Source organism: Phoca vitulina, unplaced genomic scaffold (assembly GCF_004348235.1).
Source record: "Phoca vitulina isolate PV1807 unplaced genomic scaffold, GSC_HSeal_1.0 scaffold19, whole genome shotgun sequence".
Lineage (NCBI taxonomy): Eukaryota > Metazoa > Chordata > Mammalia > Carnivora > Phocidae > Phoca > Phoca vitulina.
Window position 1 is genome coordinate 16,776,056 of NW_022589722.1, and position 19,370 is coordinate 16,795,425.

A 19,370-nucleotide genomic window follows, 5' to 3' on the forward strand; every position below is an offset into this window, starting at 1 on the left:
TCTATTTTATTAAGATGGATTCTCAGAAGAGATGAGTGGTATCAACAGATACGGACATGTCAACGTACTTGGTACATAAAATCGAGTCAAACTGCTTTCCAGAAAAGCTGCAGCCATTAGACAGAACAGGAGTCTCATATTAATGCCCTTCAGCCACATTCAGTTTTTAATCTGTGCTCATTTGACAGGCAAAATTACAGATGGAAAGTTACTTTTTCAGTTTATAGATACAAAATGCATTATGTATAGCTTGGTTTGCTCATAAAATTAACAAATCTGGCCCATTTGGAAGGCATAAAATCAGTCACTGAGAACTGAAAGTGACCTCACAGAGCACATGATCCGCCAGGTGAAGTGGTTTGCCCAGGGTCATGCAAACATTTAGTGATGAACTTGGAACTAAAACCAAGAATTGTTCTAATTCCCACCCCATTGTTGTGAAGTACAGACTTTTAGTAAAAATAAAGCCTACTTTAAAATATGGAAAGAACGGAGAGATGGAGGGGAGTTTTGATGGTCATTAGATAAACTTTGTCCCCACTGATTGTCCACATCTTTACAGCAATGCACGAGGCAGGCACTCTTGCACCCAGCAGCTCATCATCACCTTCCACCTCTCCCAGAGGGTCCTTTTGGAGGAGAGGGGTCACAAAATGCAAATTTGTTTCTGAGTTAACCAGAGCCAGTTGTCAGGGGGAGCTCAGTCCATTCTGAAAATATCTCAATTGACAATCTAAAATCAAATATAAATGACTCTTTCTTGCCTCTCTGTCTTTCCTCCCGAGTTGTCTGTGGCCCTTTTATGGCAAGAACATGAAAGTCATGGGCCTGACTGAAGACTCTCTATGATACCACCTTTCATGTCTAAAACCACCTTTTAATTTCTGCATTCAAACGTCCTCTCCATCTGACCCTGTCGTGGCTTTAGAATGGAGTCACAAATTCTTCCTGATGCCAGGACGGGTCTGTGTCCCCTCCCCTTGAATCTGGGCAAGACTTCTTTGACCAATAGAGCACAGGAGAAGGAATGCCACGTGATGCACGAGGCGAAGTGACAGAAGGCAATACGGCCTCCTCCTTACCTGCTGGGAACACTTGTGCTGGGAGATATGAGCCACCACATTAAGTCTGACCACCCTGAGGCCACCATGCAACGAAGAAAGCAATGGATGCGCAGGTAGATGTGCTGATTGACCTAGCCTTCAAGTCATTCAGCCCAGATGCCAGACAGAGAGAGTGAAGAAGTCTCCAGACCATTCCAGTACCCAGCCATTTGAGTCAACTTTGGCTTTCATGTCTTCCCAGCTAATGCCCCAAGCATCATGGAACCGGAGCAAGCCATCCCCCTGTGCTTTGGCTGAATTCCTGCCTCACACAATTAATGGGCATAATAGAATGATTGTTATTTTATGTTTGAGGCATTTGTTGTGCACCAGTAAGTAGCTGAAATACAACCATCTTATTGCATTACTGCTATGATCAAAAGTTTGTGTCTGCCCTCCAAACCTCAAATTCATATGTTGAAATCCTAATGCCTAATGTGATGGTCTTAGGAGATGGGACCCTTGAGAGGTGCTTAGGTCATAAGGAGTGTTATGAATGGAATTAGGGCCCTTATAAAAGAGGCCCCAGAGAGGTCCCCTCACATCACATGAGGACACAGCAAGAAATCAGCAGTCCATAACCCAGAAGAGGGCCCTCACCAGAACCCGATCATGCGGGCACCCTGATCTTGGACTTCAACCTCCAAAACTGTGAGAAGTAAATTTCTGTTGCTTACAATTCACCAGTCTGTGATATTTTGTTATAACAGCCTTAATGGACTATTCTCCATCTTTTCCTTTTCCTCACACAGCCCATGAGCTACCATTTTCCCCTACCTTTCTCTCAAAAATCTCTGAGGATTGGATTGGGGGCATTTGTAACAATATTTAATATAAATATTGTTGATGGTTGCATTGAAAAAGAGACTTGGAAGTCACCCAGAACATAAGGGGACCTAGAAATTGACTTTCCAGATGACTTTAAAATGTCATATGTTTTCTCTGCTCTTTTTTTTTTTTTTTTGGTCATCCATTTCCCAGTTCCTGATGCTTATCCACATCTTGAATGTAGAGAATTTCCAGAAACTTCCCATACTCAATCAAGTAAACAACTAGCAGGGGTCAATTTCATTAAAAAAAAAAAAAAAAAAGCTACCACTTAGCTAAGTGCTATGCTAAACACTCCCCACATTATCTTAGTATCTTGAGTGCATGAGTTGAGTCTTCTTAACCCATTTTACTGAAGAGGAAACTGTGGCTTAATGAGGCAAAGTAACACAGCTCCATAATGGTAGAGTCAAGATTTGAACCAGGAGTTATAGGGCCCCAGACCCAGGTGTTAACCACTATCAGTAGTTTTCAAGTCCTTTGGTCACATTCCATAGTACGAAATGTATCTTCCATCATGACCGGTGAACACTGCCACACAGAGTCTACTGCAATAAAAGTGTCAGGAAACAATGAATACCTCATCATGTACACAGCACATTGACCTCTATTCTTTTCTGCTTATTTTCCATTTTTAAAATGTAGGTACTTGGGGTGCCTGGGTGGCTCAGTCGTTAAGCGTCTGCCTTCGGCTCGGGTCATGGTCCCAGAGTCCTGGGATCGAGCCCCACATCAGGCTCCCTGCTCAGTGGGGAGCCTGCTTCTCCCTCTCCGACTCCCCCTACTTGTGCTCTCTCTCTCTCTCGCTGTGTCTCTCTCTGTCAAATAAATAAATAAAATCTTTAAAAAATAAATAAATAAATAAAATGTAGGTAGTAACCCATCAAATCGATTGCATAGCCTGCTGCTAATTGTTTACAACACAGACACTACAAAATCATTGCACCTTCTCTAATTGGACTTAAAATCTGGGAAGTCATTACCCCAAGACCATTTTCTTCTTTTAAACTGAAGGTCACTACCCACAGGTTAAAAACCAAAGTTTTCATTCAATTTTTTTTCATTAGAAACAAGCCTTAAAAGTTCTATCCATCAGGGAATACAAATCAAAACCACAATGAGCTACCACCTCACACCAGTCAGAATGGTTAAAATTAACAAGTCAGGAAACAACAAATGTTGGTGCAGATGCAGAGAAAGGGGAACTCTCTTACACTTTTGGTGGGAATGCAAACTGGTGCAGCCATTCTGGAAAACAGTATGGAGGTTCCTCAAAAGTTAAAAATAGAGCTACCCAATGATCCAGCAATTGCACTACTAGGTATTTATCCAAAGGATACAAACATAGTTATTGGAAGGGCTGCATGCTCCCCAATGTTTCTAGCAGCAATGTCCACAGCAGAAAAAATATGGAAAGAGCCCAGATGTCCATCGACAGATGAATGGATAAAGAATATGTGGGGTGTGTGTGTGTGTGTGTGTGTGTGTATATGCATATATATATAATGGAATATTACTCAACCATCAAAAAGAATGAAGTCTTGCCATTTGCAATGACATGGATGGAACTAGAGGGTATTATGCTAAGCAAAATAAGTCAGTCAGATAAAGACAAATACCATACAATTTCATTCACATATGGAATTTAAGAAACAAAACAGATGAACATAGGGAAAGGGAAGGAAAAATATAATAAGATGAAAACTGAGAGGGAAGCAAACCGTAAGAGACACTGAACTCTAGGAAACAAACTGAGGGTTGTTTGAGGGGAGGTGTGTGGAGGGATGGGGTAACTGGGTGATGGGCATTAAGGAGGGCACTTGATGTAATGAGCACTGGGGGTTATATGCAACTGATGAATCACTAAATTCTACCTCTGAAACTAATAAGAAAAAAAAAGTTCTATCCACCACTTTCCTTTGTAATGTGAGACTCTTCAATAAAAGGCTCTATTGGGTAAATTTAACAAATAATAAAATTAATGCCTCAGTTCACACTAGATCTAGTTGCTGGACAGGAGTAAGATATAGGACAGATGTCCATCTCGGGTTTGCCTTTTTCCTCTCTTTCCAGAAGGGCACCGGCCACTGCCCCCACAGGCTCGAGGGCACGGAACACTGCTGGCCCCTCCTTGCTCCAGCTGTTCAGACCATCAGTGACTAGAGAGTTGTGACATGACTTCCTATGAGAAAATACACTGGACCAATCTCAGAAACTAGAATGAGGATGGTGGGAAGGTAACCCCAAGAATTGGGAGAAGATGCTGAAAGGTCATGAGGCAACACTGGGACTGGAGGGCCTTGGTGACCACAAACAAAGCACAATGGTGAAAAAACCAAAGATGCCACTGAAGGGAGAGGAGAATGGAGGACTCATTAGGGGGAGCAGAAGCCCTGTGCCCACCAGAGAGAGTCAAAGAGAAGCTGGTCCCTCATGGGGTAGCCAGTCCTGCTGGCTCTCTGGGAATTGGCTTTCCAATTCCAGGGACATGTATACTCAAAATAAAGACCTATCTTTCTTCCTGAAAATTTGAAAGGCTTTTACTTCTTTATGATCCAAAGATCCTTAATTAAAATGGATGCCAAAAATATTCTCACAGTGAGAATTGAGTGTGGGACAGCCACAGAGTCACAGACAAGAGACAGGACCTCCTAGAGGACTATTCCCATGCTTTTGCCTTTGGAAATATTAATGATATTAATGGCAATGCCTTTTATTTAAATGATACAGGACTTTATAATCCACAAAAAAACTGATGACACATAATCGTCTGTAAAGTGGGGATAACAATATTACCTTCCCCATATTTTTGTTCACATTCATATTTCATACTCAGATGAAATGAGTAAACATATGAAAAATCCTTAGACTAGTACCTCTCACATAGTAGGTGCTCAATAAATAGGACTTGACTCTATGATCATACTGGAACGTGGGTAGACATTATAGAGTCATCTGATAGGTGAAGAAATGGGACACTTGGAGAGACCCAGGGCCATGCTAAAAGTTACACAGCTGATAAGTGGTAATTAAGGTCTTTGGGCTTTGTGTCCTCCATCTATTCATTCCACAGGTAATCATGGAGTCCCAGGATCAGTGTCAGGCTCACACTCTACACAGTGAATATGATGGATGCAATTTCTACATCCGCAGTCAAATGCTCTTTCCCCAAGGCTTATGATGTGTCTACAATACAGGCATCAATTAGATAGTTGCTCTCGGTTTTATGCCCTGCAAAGGAGTTCAAATTAAACCACAATACAGAGGCACACAATTATGCATGCATCTTTCAGTATCTTGAGAAGTTATAGTTGGTGCCTGTCCTCAGCCTCTTGGGGTCACTCCTCCATGGCACTGATGTGCTGTTTTGTAACTCTCTGGATAATGATCTGTCCCATGCCTCAACCCAAGACTGTCAGCTCCCTAAGGACAAGAACTATTGTTGGAGCAGCACAGAGTCGGTTGATTTTAATGGAATAAAAGGGTGCTTCTCATATCGGTGCAGCTGCCTGGGTTTTTCTTCATACTCAGATTGGTCCTGGTTTTTAGTGTCATGAAAAGTTTTTATTCCTTGGAGTTTTTTGAGTTTGTGTTCCCCCCCTCCCCCGCCCCAAGGTGGGTTTTCTGTTGAAGAGGTACATAAAGCTCAATGGAATCTGAAGTAAATAGCCAGGAATTAAAATGGCTTCCACCAAACCACCAGTAACACTTCCATACAATTCCCAAGCCCTGAGCTCTAGGGAGATGGAAGGCAGAAGAGAAAAGTAAGCAAAAGTGTAGAGAAGAGAGAAGGAAGTGAAGATGAGAGATGGTGGAATACAGTTCACAGCCATTCGGGCATGACAAAGCAAAATTAATTAAAAGTACCAAAAGGAGGAATTGTAAAATGCCATCTGTCCACACCTCTTTCCCACCAAATCCAGAAGAAGTTCTGGCTGATTAGATAAACAGACAGGTAGATAGATGATAGATAGATAAACAGAGAGAGAGAGAAAGAGAGAGAGAATATAGATATAATGTATATAGCAATAATAATTACATGTTATTTATTTACAAAATATACTATTATATATTATATGTATTAGAGAAACAGACACAGAGAAAGATCAAGAAATATTCATCAAAAATCAATGTGGAACCCTTTGAAATCTTTTATTAGAAGTAAACCTGATTCTAAAAACCCCTATAACTCTGCAAATGTAAAATCAGCCATGTTCAAAAAAATCTATCAACCAGAAACATAGTTTTCACTTTTAAATAAAGCCACAACACTATTTTTGGTTGATTCAATTTTGCCCAAAGTATATTTTTCTTCACCATTAACATATTTCATTCATATTAATTCCAAATGCAGCAATTTTGAGATTGAAATGGCTTTCCAGCAAAGCTAGAGTCTACAAAGTCAATAGTGCTAAATGTTAATGGATTCCGCCCTCATCAATCGGGGGTATGGGAAGGTGGCTGGATCATTTTAAACTTCATAAAAACTTCATAGACATCAAATATTGGGAGTTAACCGTGAAGAGGAGAAGGTTTAGAGACCCTCCAGATAAACTTTCCAAAGTTAGACTTCTCTCCTGGTTTACCTAAGACAAAGAATTCTCTGGGGGGAATACAGTAAATTTGAACTTTTGTGTGGCCCTTTTATTTGTATGTGTGTGTTTTAGCGAGCACCCTAGAATGGCAAATGCTTCCTCCTTGGTGGAACCATGTAGATTCAGAAAAAGCCATCTTCCATTGAGAAAACAATTGTCTTCTATAGAGACAAGAAACAAACGCCCATGACCCGGGTCACCTCCTCCCAGCAGGCTTTTGCTGCGGCTTCCTCTGAGCAAACACAACAAAGTCCGGAGCAGTCAATCCTGCTGCCCCACACTGGGCCCCTGCAGTTGTGCTTTGCTATTTACCCTTCCTATTAATCTGTCAATGTTCTAGTCAAACATGCAAAACAATATGGTGGGTGCATAGTTTGATTGGCCATTGCTAAGTAACTTGGGCCAAAGATGAAGAAATAGAACTTCCACCCAACAAAATGTGAGGCCCAATTTGATTGTAAGAAAATGTTCAACAATACCAGTGCATGACAATTTTTCAGGGTGGCTGTGATTTAGCATCTGCCTCACCAGAAAAGAGGGGTCCCAATAAATGACATTCAGCTCTAGAATCTAAAAATTCAGGTCATGTTGCTGCCCCTATCACTGTGGGATAAGACTGTCTGGGAGTTTTGTAGAAGAAGGTGCTTGTTAATGAACAGACTATTAAGGGATTTGGTCTGGTACACAGGTGAGCCCCTGGCTAAAAACTGAAACATTCTTTGAACTGAAAAATGAGAGTCCTTGTTTCAACACTCCCTGAAAAATGTGTATGCTACAATTTATAGCTCAATAGTTCCAAAATGTAATCCAAATTATCAAACATTATGAAACATACAGATAATGAGTAGCTCATTTCTTCACTCCACTTCCTCTTCTGCTAGCCCAGATGAAGCCTCAGAATCCTTCTCAACACAAAGGTCTAAGTAGCCACTCCCACTCCACTGGAATTAGTACAAAATATGGAACCTATTTGTCATTCTAGCCAGTCCTTGAGCCTCGAGTGAACAAATGTATCAGAATGTGTAGATGATTAAAAAAAAAAAAAAAAATTGTCCCCTACTAGTACTACAGAGCATGCATTTTTCCTGCTGTGTGCTTTCAGAAACCAGACAGAATGGCAAGAGTAGCTAGCTTTTATGAATCTGGGGTACCAGGACATAGTACAGCAAAGGGAAAGGAAAGATGGATATTGCAGTTAGGCTGACTTAGGGTCAAATTCCCTCATTTACTATTTACTAGCTACTTGAGCTCTGGAAAGTATTTAACTGTTCTGAGATGTGCTTGTTCATCTATAAAACAGAGAAAATAAAAATTTATAATGTATAAGTGAGGACTTCTCAACTCCCATCTCTGTTCCATTTTCTGTGATGATTTACTTCTCCACAGACCACAGGCAGCTGTGGGCTCATATCCTTGGCAGTTTCTGACCCAAGAGAAAAGGGAAACTTCTCTTCCTAGCCTGAGCTCAAAAACTGATGGGAAGAATTCTGATCAGCTTGACCGAGGTTATGTGTCAACCTCTGGACTCCCACTCTGATTGGTCCAGACAAGGTCACACACCTACCCATAGCCGGGATATTGCGGTTGGGCTACCCCTAGAGCCACTCGGTGGGAGTGGGTAAGAGTAGTTTCCCAAAAGAAGTGTTGAGTAGGGGGGAGTACTTTTCTGGGGTAGACAAAACAGTAAATACACACTCTGTGATGTCATAGAGTGAGAAGATTAAATAAAATAATCCATGTAAGGGACTTAGTACCTGGCACTTAGTAAGCATTTCCATAAATAACAACAAAGATGATAATAATTATTACTGTCATCATTATTATCAATCTCTAGTCTCAAAAGTTACAATAGTAGGGGCATTCACAGAAACATACTTAGTGTTTCACATCGAGATCATCACTTACAGATGTTAGTTTTAATCTGGCTACTTAGATTATATACTCAAATAGCACTCCGTGAAATAAATGAATACTTATTGTATACTTTTTGTATACTTTGTCATACTTTTTATACTTCAATTTGAATTCAACTAATAATTCAAATTATGGAGATTTCATTTTGCTCCAGCTCACTGAAGTAAAGGATGAAAGTAAGAAACTGATTCACTCATGCATTTACTTGAGTTCTTATGTGCCAGGCACTGGGTTAGACACTGGGTGATACAGCGGAGCCAAAGTGATCAAGTCAGTTATATAGAAGGGGCCAACTTTCCAGAAGGGAAGCTGGAGAGTAGTGAGAAGCACGATGGAGAACAAGGAAACATAATAAGAGGTTGAAAAGCACAGAATGGACTTTAGGTAGAGGCAAGCCCTCTGAGGAAGGGACATCTGGGCAGACATTTGAACAAATTAAAGGGAACAGCCTCGAAGGGGACAGCATTCTACACCGAGGGAACAGTGAGTACTGAGTCTGGAGTGTGACAGTGTGGCCAGAGCAGAGTGAGCCGGTGAAGGGGATAGGAAGTGATGTTAAACAGCTCGCCCACCCCATCCCCCCAGGATGTATATGTCCTAATCCCCAGAACCTGAGAAAATGTGACCTTCCATGGCAAGAGGGACTCTGCAGATGTGATTAAGTTAAGGACCTTGTGATGGGACATTTTCCTAGATTATCCACGTGGGCCCAGCGTAATCACAAAGGTCCTTAAAAGGTTAAAAATGGAGGTAAAAGAGGAGGTTAGAGTAATGTGATATAAGGAAGACTCGTTCTGATGTTACTGGCTTTGAAGATGGAATAAAAGTGACACGAGCCACAAAATGCAATTAACCTCTAGAAGCTGGAAAAGGCCAGGAAATAGAAAGTCTCCTAAAGTCTTCAGAAAGGAATGTAACCTTGCCAACACCTTGATTTTAACCCAGTAAGACCCATGGCAGACTTAGGACATACAGAACTGTAAAATAATAAATTTGTAGTTTTAAGCCACTAAGTTTGTGGTGATTTGTTACAGCAGCAAAAGAAAACTATATGGTATCATTCTCAACATTACCAGAAAGTTAGTTTCTTTCTGTCTTGAAAAACTTGTCAGGAACAACATCAGTTACTTTAAAGTTCACGCACATGCCCCACTCTAATGGTCTGGGGTCACCATACAAATACACAAAAGAAAGAATGGTAAAGAAAACATGGGCTGTGTCTCCAGGTTTTCCTAGCTGAGGCATAATGTGTCCCTAGGCTGGCAAAAATATATATATATTTTATAAGGGCATGTAAAATTATGCTATAATTCACAATAATGTGGATAAATATGGAAACTGAGAAAATGTTACAAAATATAACAAATGGCACTAAATCAAGAATCAAAATTATTGGCTGAAACGGAGCTAAAAAATATAAAAGTGTATTATTGCTCATACACTACCTGCATCTTCATTGCAAAGGGTCTGATATGTAGTCAGCAAGAGTGCTTCTTCTTCTCCCATTGCTCCATAGTATGTCACTTAGACATCCATTTGGTGAGTTCAACTCCCTATAAATGATGAATGGAGAAAGAAGAGCAGGTTTACAATGATGCAACAATGGGGAAATCTGTCTTTTTTAAGATGTTGAGCCATCCTAACTATGAACATATTTCTTTCCAGGGATTATCAATAAAATTTTATACCATTTTGTATAAAGTTCATGACCACCTTTTGTAAGATACAATCCTAGGTACTGTTGGTTTTTTTGTTTGGTTGGTTTTGGTTGTTTTGCATTATAAATGATATCTTTCAAATTAAATTTTTTCTAATAATTTCCAGAGTATAGAAATGTGATTCAAGGGGTGTCTGGGTGGCTCAGTCATTAAGCGTCTGCCTTCGGCTCAGGTCATGATCCCAGGGTCCTGGGACAGAGCCCTGCATCGGGCTGCCTGCTCAGCGGGAAGCCTGCTTCTCCCACTCTCACTCCCCCTGCTTGTGTTCCCTCTCTCTCTGTGTCTCTCTCTGTCAAATAAATAAAATCTTAAAAAAAAAAAAAAGAAATGTGATTCAATTTTATGCACTTTTTTTTAAGATTTTATTTATTTATTTGACAGAGAGCATGAGGGGAGGGGCAGAGGAAGAGGGACAAGCAGACTCCCTGCTGAGCAGGGAGCCCATCACAGGGCTCAATCCCAGGACCCTGGGATCGTGACCTCTGCTGAAGGCAGGCACTTAACCAACTGAGCCACTCAGGCTCCCCCAATTTTATACACTTTTAAAACAGCAAGCTAGTTCAACTATCATATTAATTCTGAATTATATGCCTGTAGATTATTTGGGGTTTTTGACATGAACAATTGCATCACCCGCTAATAGTAACAGCTTTGTTTCTTCCTTTCAATTCTTTATACTTTAAATTTCTTATCTTATTTCACTAGCTTACATCTCTAAAATAGTGTTGAACAGCTGTGGTAATAGTGGACATCTGTGTTTTTCCCACAGACACATTTATTATTTATTTACTAAAGCAAATAAAGGTTGCTTGCACAGGCCCCTGTGAGCTCTAGGAATCATTAGGATTTACAGAGTATTCTAGGTAGAGAGGGAAAGCCTAGTGAAATTGAGAAACACTTTCAACAGATTGCTATAAAAGGTTTTAAAATGACAAAACTAAACATACTCTTACCATATGATCCAGCACTCATGCTTCTTGGTATTTACCCAAAGAGGTTAAAAACAAAAACAAACAAATAAAAACAAAAAAACAAACAAACAAAAAAGAGGTTAAAAACATGTCCATATGAAAACCTGCACATGGATGGATGTTTATAGCAGCTTTGTTGATAATGGCCAAAACTTGGAAGCAAACAATGTGTCCTTCAGTAGGCAAGTGGTTTAATATAGTATGATATATCCAGAAAATGAAATATTATTCATCAATAAAAAGAATTAACCTATCAAGTCATGAAAAACATGGAGGAACCTTAAATGTCTATTATTAAGGGAAAGAAGCCAATCTGAAAAGGTTACTTACTGAGATTTCAACTATATGCCCTACATTTGACATTCTGGAACAGGCAAAACTATGGAGACAGTAAAAAGATAGTGGTCGCCAGGGATTGGTGGGGATGGGATGAGTAGGCAGAGCACAGAGGATTTTGGGGGCAGTGAAAATGCTCCATATCATACCATAATGTTGGACACGTGTCTTTATACATTTGTCCAAACCCATAGAACGTACAACACCAAGAGTGAACCCTAATGGGAACCATGGACTTTGTGTGACAATGATGTGTCATTGTAGGTTCATCAATTAAAACAACTGCACAACGCAGGTGGAGGACATTGACCATGGGGGAAGCCAGGCTTTTTTGTGGTCAAGTATATCGGTTATTTCTGTACCTACTTTCCAGTTCTGCTATGGACCTAAAACTACCAAAGACCTAAAAGAAGGCCTCAGAATGAAATGACCTAAATCTCTAAGTCTCTAATTTTTTGTGTGTTTTATTGTCATCTTCATTTTGGTACATATTTTTTAATTATAGTATTGAGGCTTCAACTATGAAGTATTTCAATCAAAAGGAAGTTAAGACAGGAAACTGCATGCAAAGGTGCTGGAAAAGAAAAGAAGGGGTTGGGCGCCTGGGTGGCTCAGTTGGTTAAGCGACTGCCTTCGGCTCAGGTCATGATCCTGGAGTCCCTGGATCGAGTCCCGCATCGGGCTCCCTGCTCGGCAGGGAGTCTGCTTCTCCCTCTGACCCTCCCCCCTCTCATGTGCTTGCTCTCTCTCATTCTCTCTCTCTCAAATAAATAAATAAAAAATCTTTAAAAAAAAAAAGAAGAAAAGAAGGGGTATGTGGAGTTGCAAAAAATTAGTGGAGGTGATATTGAGTTAATTTTAATTATTTTGCCTATTAATACAATATAATAATTTTGTTGAGGCTTTTGGATGTATCATCACAAAATTCTACATAGTGTTTTCTTAGATTTTAAATCTTTATGTGTACTATAGCAAGAGGAAACTGGTTTATCCATTCTATTTCCTTGGAATTATAGGTACAGGAGCTTCTATTCCACTTCTCAAGAGAAAATTTAGAAACAAACACCCTCTCTTCAAGAAATAATTGGGCTAAATTTACCAGTAGTTACACAATTTAAAAAATAATAAGGGGGGGGGGGCCTGGGTGGCTCAGTTGTTGGGCATCTGCCTTCCAGGATCCTGGAAACAAGTCCCACATCAGGCTCCCTGCTCAGCGGGAAGCCTGCTTCTCCTACTCTCACTCCCCCTGCTTGTGTTCCCTCTCTCGCTGTGTCTCTCTCTGTCAAATAAATAAAATCTTTTTTTTAAAAAGTAATAAGGGTATATCTCTCACTCTGTGTCTTTATCTTGCTTCCTCTTCTTTTTTTTTTTTTTTTTCTAAGACTTTATTTATTTGTCAGAGAGAGAGAGCACAAGCAGGGGGAGCTGCAGGCAGAGAGAGAAGCAGACTCCCTGCTGAGCAACGAACCCGATGTGGGACTTGATTCCAGGACCCTGGGATCATGACCTGGGCCAAAGGCAGACGCTTAACTGACTGAGGCACCCAGGCTTCTCACTTGTTTCCTCTCTGCCTTCTTGTGTCCAGACACAGCAGACCTGATTTCTGGAAAGCTCCTGATTTCTATATGGCGAGCAGAATTCACACACTTTGGCCAATGTGCCTGCCAGTCACTATTTTATCTACTCAGCTTCTCCACCGTGACTTGTGAGTTATCTTCAGTCAATTCAGATTGGAGAGAGTAGGAAACCCATGCTAGCTTAAAAGTCAAGCCTCAATCCCCAATTCATTTTTACCAGGGAGCTCTTTACCTGAGAGAGTCCTCTGGCCTACATTAACAGAGCTGATAAGTTGATGCAAAACAGATGTTTACTCTCTGAAGCAGGACTCTGAAGGGGAGGAAGGAATTATTGACTTCCCAAACATAACCCCTAACGTATTAGAGACCTCTTTTCATTCTCAGTTTTATGTGTTTGTGATTTGTCCTTTTTTCTTAAATCACCTTTCCAGCAATTTGCATGTCATTATTGTTTCACAGTCTAAGATAAGAGATCCAGTCTGGGTCAAAAGTAACTGTAAAGACCTCAAGTGCATAGCTTTATAGCTCTTCCCTCTAATATTACTCTAGTCACATAATATAGCTTCTTAACATGAACTTGTTTCCCCCAGCCACCTTCTCTCCCTCTAACAAATTATGTCTGCCCCCTGGACCAGGTTTCATAGCTTCTGCTTATTCACGTCAACCATTTGATCATGATCCTTAATGGTTCTTCCTCCAGCTCACAATTTTTCAGCAACTCCTCTGATGCTAACCGCCAGCTGTCTCAGGATATTCAGTTGGGATTCAGAAGGCAGGGAATCTTACTAGCCCGCTCATGCCTTCACACCAAGCCACATCACTGATCCTGACAAGACTAGGGAAACGGCACAGGGCCAGTCAACTGTCTGCTCCTAAGCCTACCATCTCCATTTGCCCTCCTCAATAACAGCTCAAAATTAACATGTTGAAACAGAATTCTTGATTCATACTCTTTTTCAGTCCTTAATGTCCATAATGTGACATTCCCCATCTCTATAATGTGACCACCATCTGGCAAGTTGTTCAGACCTATGTGTTCTCCTTAGTTTCCCTTTCCCCTATCACCTCACTCACAAACTCTCATTCATCACGTCTTATCGTTCTTTCTCTAAGGTAGGTCCCAAATCCATCCATTCTCTCAATTTCCATTAGCATCTCCTTAATCCAGGACACCATTATTTCCTATCTGGATTATTACAACAGCCTTCTAATAGCTCCCTAACCAGCTATTACACTTCCGATTCTTTCCGTCATTCTATCCACATTCCTCAGAGCAGCAGTAATGATCTTTTTAAAATATACATTCAATTATATAGCACCCTCACTTAAAATCCTTCAGTAGCTCCCTATTTCCCTTAGAATAAAATCCAGTCTTTTCTCATGACTGACACAGCTTCCCATGATCTGGTCCTGACTAATGTCTCCACCTGATCTCACAGTATGCTGCCCACACTCACAGTGTGCCAGGCATACCAGCCTTCTCCCAGTGACTCAGGACCCCTGAAGGTCTTTCCTGCCTTAGGGCCTCTGCACAGGCATCCGCTTGCTTGCTCCTCCCTCTGTTCCTTCACTTGTTTTAGACAGGTGATCTTCTCTGAAGAGTCTTTCCTTGGCCACCCTGTCCAAAGGAAGTTTCCCCTGACTTGTATGTAATTCTTTATGTCACTGCCTTGTGCTTTCATGTTTTGCCTGTCCCCCTAAATTATAGGGAAAGAAACTATAAAAAACAACAGACAGAGAGCAAAACCCATAAGAGAAGTCAAGAAAACAAAACTTCAAAAAATAAGAGAAGGGGGAGGAAGCGAGAAATTGAAAGGAAATTGACATAAAATTACCAAACTCCTTGGAGAAAAAAAGTTCATAAAATTATTAGTAAACACAAATGTTGTGCACCCCTCAAGTGAGCATTCTGAACACTTCTTTCTAAGTCTGACGAAATGATTTCTAGGTTTCCTGCCTTCAAGATTTATGTAAGTCAATCTTCCTTGAATTCTGGCAACTACCATATTCTCCAGTTTGATAACTTATCAAAATGAAAGTTCAAAACGAGTTAGAAGCATTTGAAGAAGTCATTAGGAGCCACTAGAAGAGGCTAACCCTTCTTTTCTCATTGTGAGTTTGCACAGCAAGCATCCAAGACAAGTTTCAAAATAAAACAACCCTCCCTTAGGGCCGTGGGTACATGAGGCATCATTTCCCCACAATAGTCTGACCCTCTCGCCTGCCTTTGTCCTCTGCAATGCCTCTTTGTAAATCACAGGTGTTTGTGGGCATAAAGCCCATCAGAAGGGAGTTTCTTGTGAAGAGTTCTTTCTTTGCCACTTGTTCTAAACCTGTTCAGAAAGTGCTCCATGCCTTAGACCAAATCTCCATAAAAATCAAGAAACAAGAAGTTTTCTGTATTCCTGCCCGGCAGCCGCACTATGACATTAGCTTCGACAGCTTTGTGACCCGGTATTATTCCAACTTTATTCACTAGTCTCTTTTTCTCTTTCTCTCTCTATTCCTTTTTTTAAAGCCTATTGGCATTTTTTTTATCTACTGTAAAATAAAAAGGAGGAGGATGGTTTTTTTTTTTTTAAAGCACCCTATGTGGCAGCTAGAAAAAGCTATCTACAGTTACTGTAGTAATGGTTTCAAAAAACACCTGCAAATCAAAGAAAGACACCGTAGCAGTGTCTTCAGTGTTGTTTTTTGTGGGGTTTTTTTCTTCCCTTAAAGTTCCTTCTTGGCCATTATAGGGTAGGCTCGGGAATGAATTTATGTGACAGCTATGAAGTTAGTATTAAAATTGTGAATAGTGCCTAGCAGTTTTCATGCCCTTACTATAAGATCGCCTCAATTTGCCACACAGCGGTGAATAGGGTAAAGGGGGGGGGGGTGTCAAATGAATGGGAGGAGGAGGGTATGTGAATGGGAGGGTTTCCCTAGAGGGAGCAGCACAGCAGTCACGGGGGAAGAGTGATTTATTTTTGAAATTCCAGGAAGAAAGGCCAAGAGAAGCTGCCTAAGAGATCCTGAAGCATGGGGTGGGGGGTGTAAGATAAATAATACGTCTGTACACATTTAGCAAGTGTCAGCGCCAACTCTAGAAGCAGGGACTGGGCAAGGGCGAGGGGGGAGGTGTGATGGTAAATCCATTCCTCTGGTCTTCCAAGATTGAATATTAAATGCCAGCAGGGAGCAGATGCGGGTAGGGGCTGCAGACTGGGGGTAAGGGCACGGAAGGAGGGGGTTAAGCGTTTCTCTCAATGGAAATTAACCACTTGGGGAGAATTAGGAGAGAGCCGGAGCAGGCTGGGAGGGGGAGAGTGTCTCTCAGTGAGTTTAAAGAGAGGAACTTTTCTGGTGCAGGGATTTGGGGAGGGCGTTCAGAAAACCGAGGTGCACCGGAACGCAGAGAGCAAGGTGGGACGTGCCCTCCACCGCCCCCGTGGCCCCGCCCCCGCCGCACCCCCCACCCACCCCGTATTAGCATGCGGGCCGCAAAGGCCAGCCGGGCGGGGGAGGGCGGCAGTGGGATCGCCGCGCGGGGCGCATTGTGGGCCGCGCTCGCCTCCGCGGGGGACCATCTGCTCGCTGTCAATGCATCACCTGCTCGTCTGGGCCGTCGCCGGGGCAACGTGGGGCGGGGGATTAAGGATCGTGTGCGTCTGGGTCCGGGCGGCGGGGGCGGGGCGCTCCTCGGCCGCCCGGGGCCTGGGACTGTAGGCCCGGCGGAGGGGGCCCGCGACCACAGTGGCTGGCTCAGCCGTTCGCCGCTGCCCTCCGGCTTTGCGAAGACAGCCGAGCCGCCTTCACTCGCGGAGGTGGCTGGTGTCCGGAGGGGGAGCAGACAGCAAAAGATCCAGCCGTTTGAACCCACCCAGAGAGCGAGAACTGTGATCCTCGGGTCTACCTGGAGCTTCTTGGGCCATGTCCCAGGACCGGCGTCTGCAGCTTCCTGCGGGGAAACTGATCCGCCCAACCCGGTCCCTGGAACCGTTCTGAGCAACGCCCCCGCAACGCCGTTCTGAGCGCCCCGCAGTCGTTGGGCAACCACAATGGGGTGCGCATGGCGGGTAGACCCTCCCTGGTTCCTGTCACCTACGTTACAGATAACTTCCACACCTCTCATCTGGTATTTTGGTTTGCCGCCCAACGCCCAGACTGGGGGAGCCTTTGACATCAGAATATGAGTGACACTTGCTCTTTGGGGGAGGATGGTCCCAAGGTTTATCAAAACGGGTTTATTTTCCATGGAGAAAGTGGTTCTGGGGTCCTGAAATCCCCTTTCCACCTATTCCTGTTCCTTTCACTCGAAATAATTTTGAACACGGGAGTACAACGAGCGATGCAGCCAACAGCAGGGGGCAGAGCGAGGCTGTGGATGGAAACAAGTGTCCCCTTTGGGATTACATTTGCTCCAGAGTCACCAACAAAGGTCCTTCCTATCTGCCAAAGGATTCCATGCCCCTTAAACTCCCTTACCTAAGTTTTCCATGGACTCCACAGAAGCAAGGCGTTATTAAGCTTTAATCACAGCTGGTAATATACCATGTTTTCTTTCTGGGCCGGCTAAGTACTGTTATTCTATTCCCCTGCAGAATAACCTGAAGCAGCAAAAAAGTTGAGATTCACCAAATCCCAGGCTGGACCGCCCAGACCCATATCTAAAACATTTCCAGTCCGGTAAAATCCCAGCTTGTTTCTAAAGATCTGAGTCCAGAAAACCCCAAACCTGTCTTGTTATATCTCATTCCAGGGGCTGGCAACTCTTGAGAATCAAGTCTTTCTCTGACTTAGTCACTCCAACCCTTTTCCTACAGTCCTGTTTTCTGAAGAAACAGAGAAATTGGCCTCTTTTCCAGTAAACACTTTGTGTTGAAGAAATTATTAAACTGTCCATTAACCTCAAATTTTCTCCTGTCTTTGATTCCAGCCATTTTTCTCTTCTTTAACCAAACCCTTATTTAAAGTTACACTAAATACAAGTTGATAATATAGATCTTATGTATTTCTCCACCTAAAATCTCAAAATCATCAAATACAATTTCTCTCATCCTTTTATGATTTCTGGATATGAACATAAAAATTAGACTAATTTCATGATTAAAATTACAGTTTTAAAATTTACTGTTGCCACCATTTATTTGCTGTTCCTATCATTTACATGCAAGTGAAGAAAGTTAACTCTACAAATACCCATGTGTTTTGACATAATAGATGAAGGAAAAAAAATAAGTGTGTAATGTATTAATTTGCTCAAAAGATAAAGAAAATTCTACCCATCCAAAACTGCTGTTAATTGTGACTTTCATGGATTAAAGTTGAGAGTTCTGAGAAGGCAGGCTCTTTGATTCACAAGGTACAGCTGACCCTGGAACAACATGGGGGTTAGGGGCACTGACCTCCCACATAGTCAAAAATCCACATAGAATATTTGACTCCCCCCAGATTAACTACTAATAACCTACTGTTGTAGCTTACTGTACTATATACTATATAAGGCTTACCTATAACATAAACAGCACATAATTTCTATGTTATATGTATATATACTATATTCTTACAATAAGCTAGATAATAAAAGAGTTATTAGGAAAATCATAAGGAAAAGAAAATACATTTATAATACTGTAAAAATCATCATATAAGCGGGCCCATGCAGTTCAAACCCGTGTTATTCAAGGGCCAGCTGTACTTCCAAATACATAGAATCATGGCATCATTCCTATTTAAAGAAGGATGAGTTTGAATCCAACCATCAGCTCTATCGACAAAGTAAATGAAACGGAAATACAAGTAACCTGCCCAAGACTGTTACAGAAAAGCTGCGGATGCCCAGGGCACTCTCAACCCCACGAACCTCCCGAGGGAGCACTTTCCACACCAAGAACACCTCAAAATGCCTTTTATCTACTCTATTCCTACTCCAACAGCTGCTGACTTCACAGCAGAGATGAGAACTCTTCATCAATTCAACGAATAATCATTGAACACCTGCCACATGTCAGGCAAGCTAGACAAAGATCCCACCCTTATGGCACTCACTGTTTAGTAGGGGTAAATAGATTTAAAAAAAACAAAAAACCTCTTTTCTTTACTCATTTACCCAATAAACATTTCTTGAGCAACTGATCAGTACTATGATAAGAGGGAAAAAAATATATCCGTAAATAAGATAGGGATCTCTCTCTCAAAAAAAGAAAAACATACAAAAAATTAGAGCATAATGTAGTTAATTAGAAAATACCAGTAGGACAAAGTATCATGGAAGTAAAGAGGACGCATCAGATAAATTTGCCTGGATAGCACCACAGAGATGTCATAAAGTGGGCCATGAAGA

General features: G+C 41.7%; 1 protein-coding gene across 2 annotated transcripts in view; it reads right to left on the reverse strand.

The window, feature by feature from the left end:
• CUNH12orf42 (chromosome unknown C12orf42 homolog) overlaps positions 1-17,875 on the reverse strand; it is a 142,040-nt gene extending 124,165 nt beyond the window's left edge. The window contains exons 1-2 of one of the 2 annotated variants that reach the window (XM_032416877.1): positions 16,941-17,875; positions 9,886-9,993 (exon numbers count right to left, since the gene is read on the reverse strand). In XM_032416877.1, the coding sequence (XP_032272768.1) occupies positions 9,886-9,946 (61 nt within the window). In that variant the 5' untranslated portion in view covers positions 9,947-9,993; positions 16,941-17,875. Of the gene's footprint in view, positions 1-9,885; positions 9,994-16,907 lie in introns of both variants that reach the window. The other variant, XM_032416876.1, reaches the window with a different exon arrangement.
• Between the last annotated feature and the right edge of the window lie 1,495 nt (positions 17,876-19,370).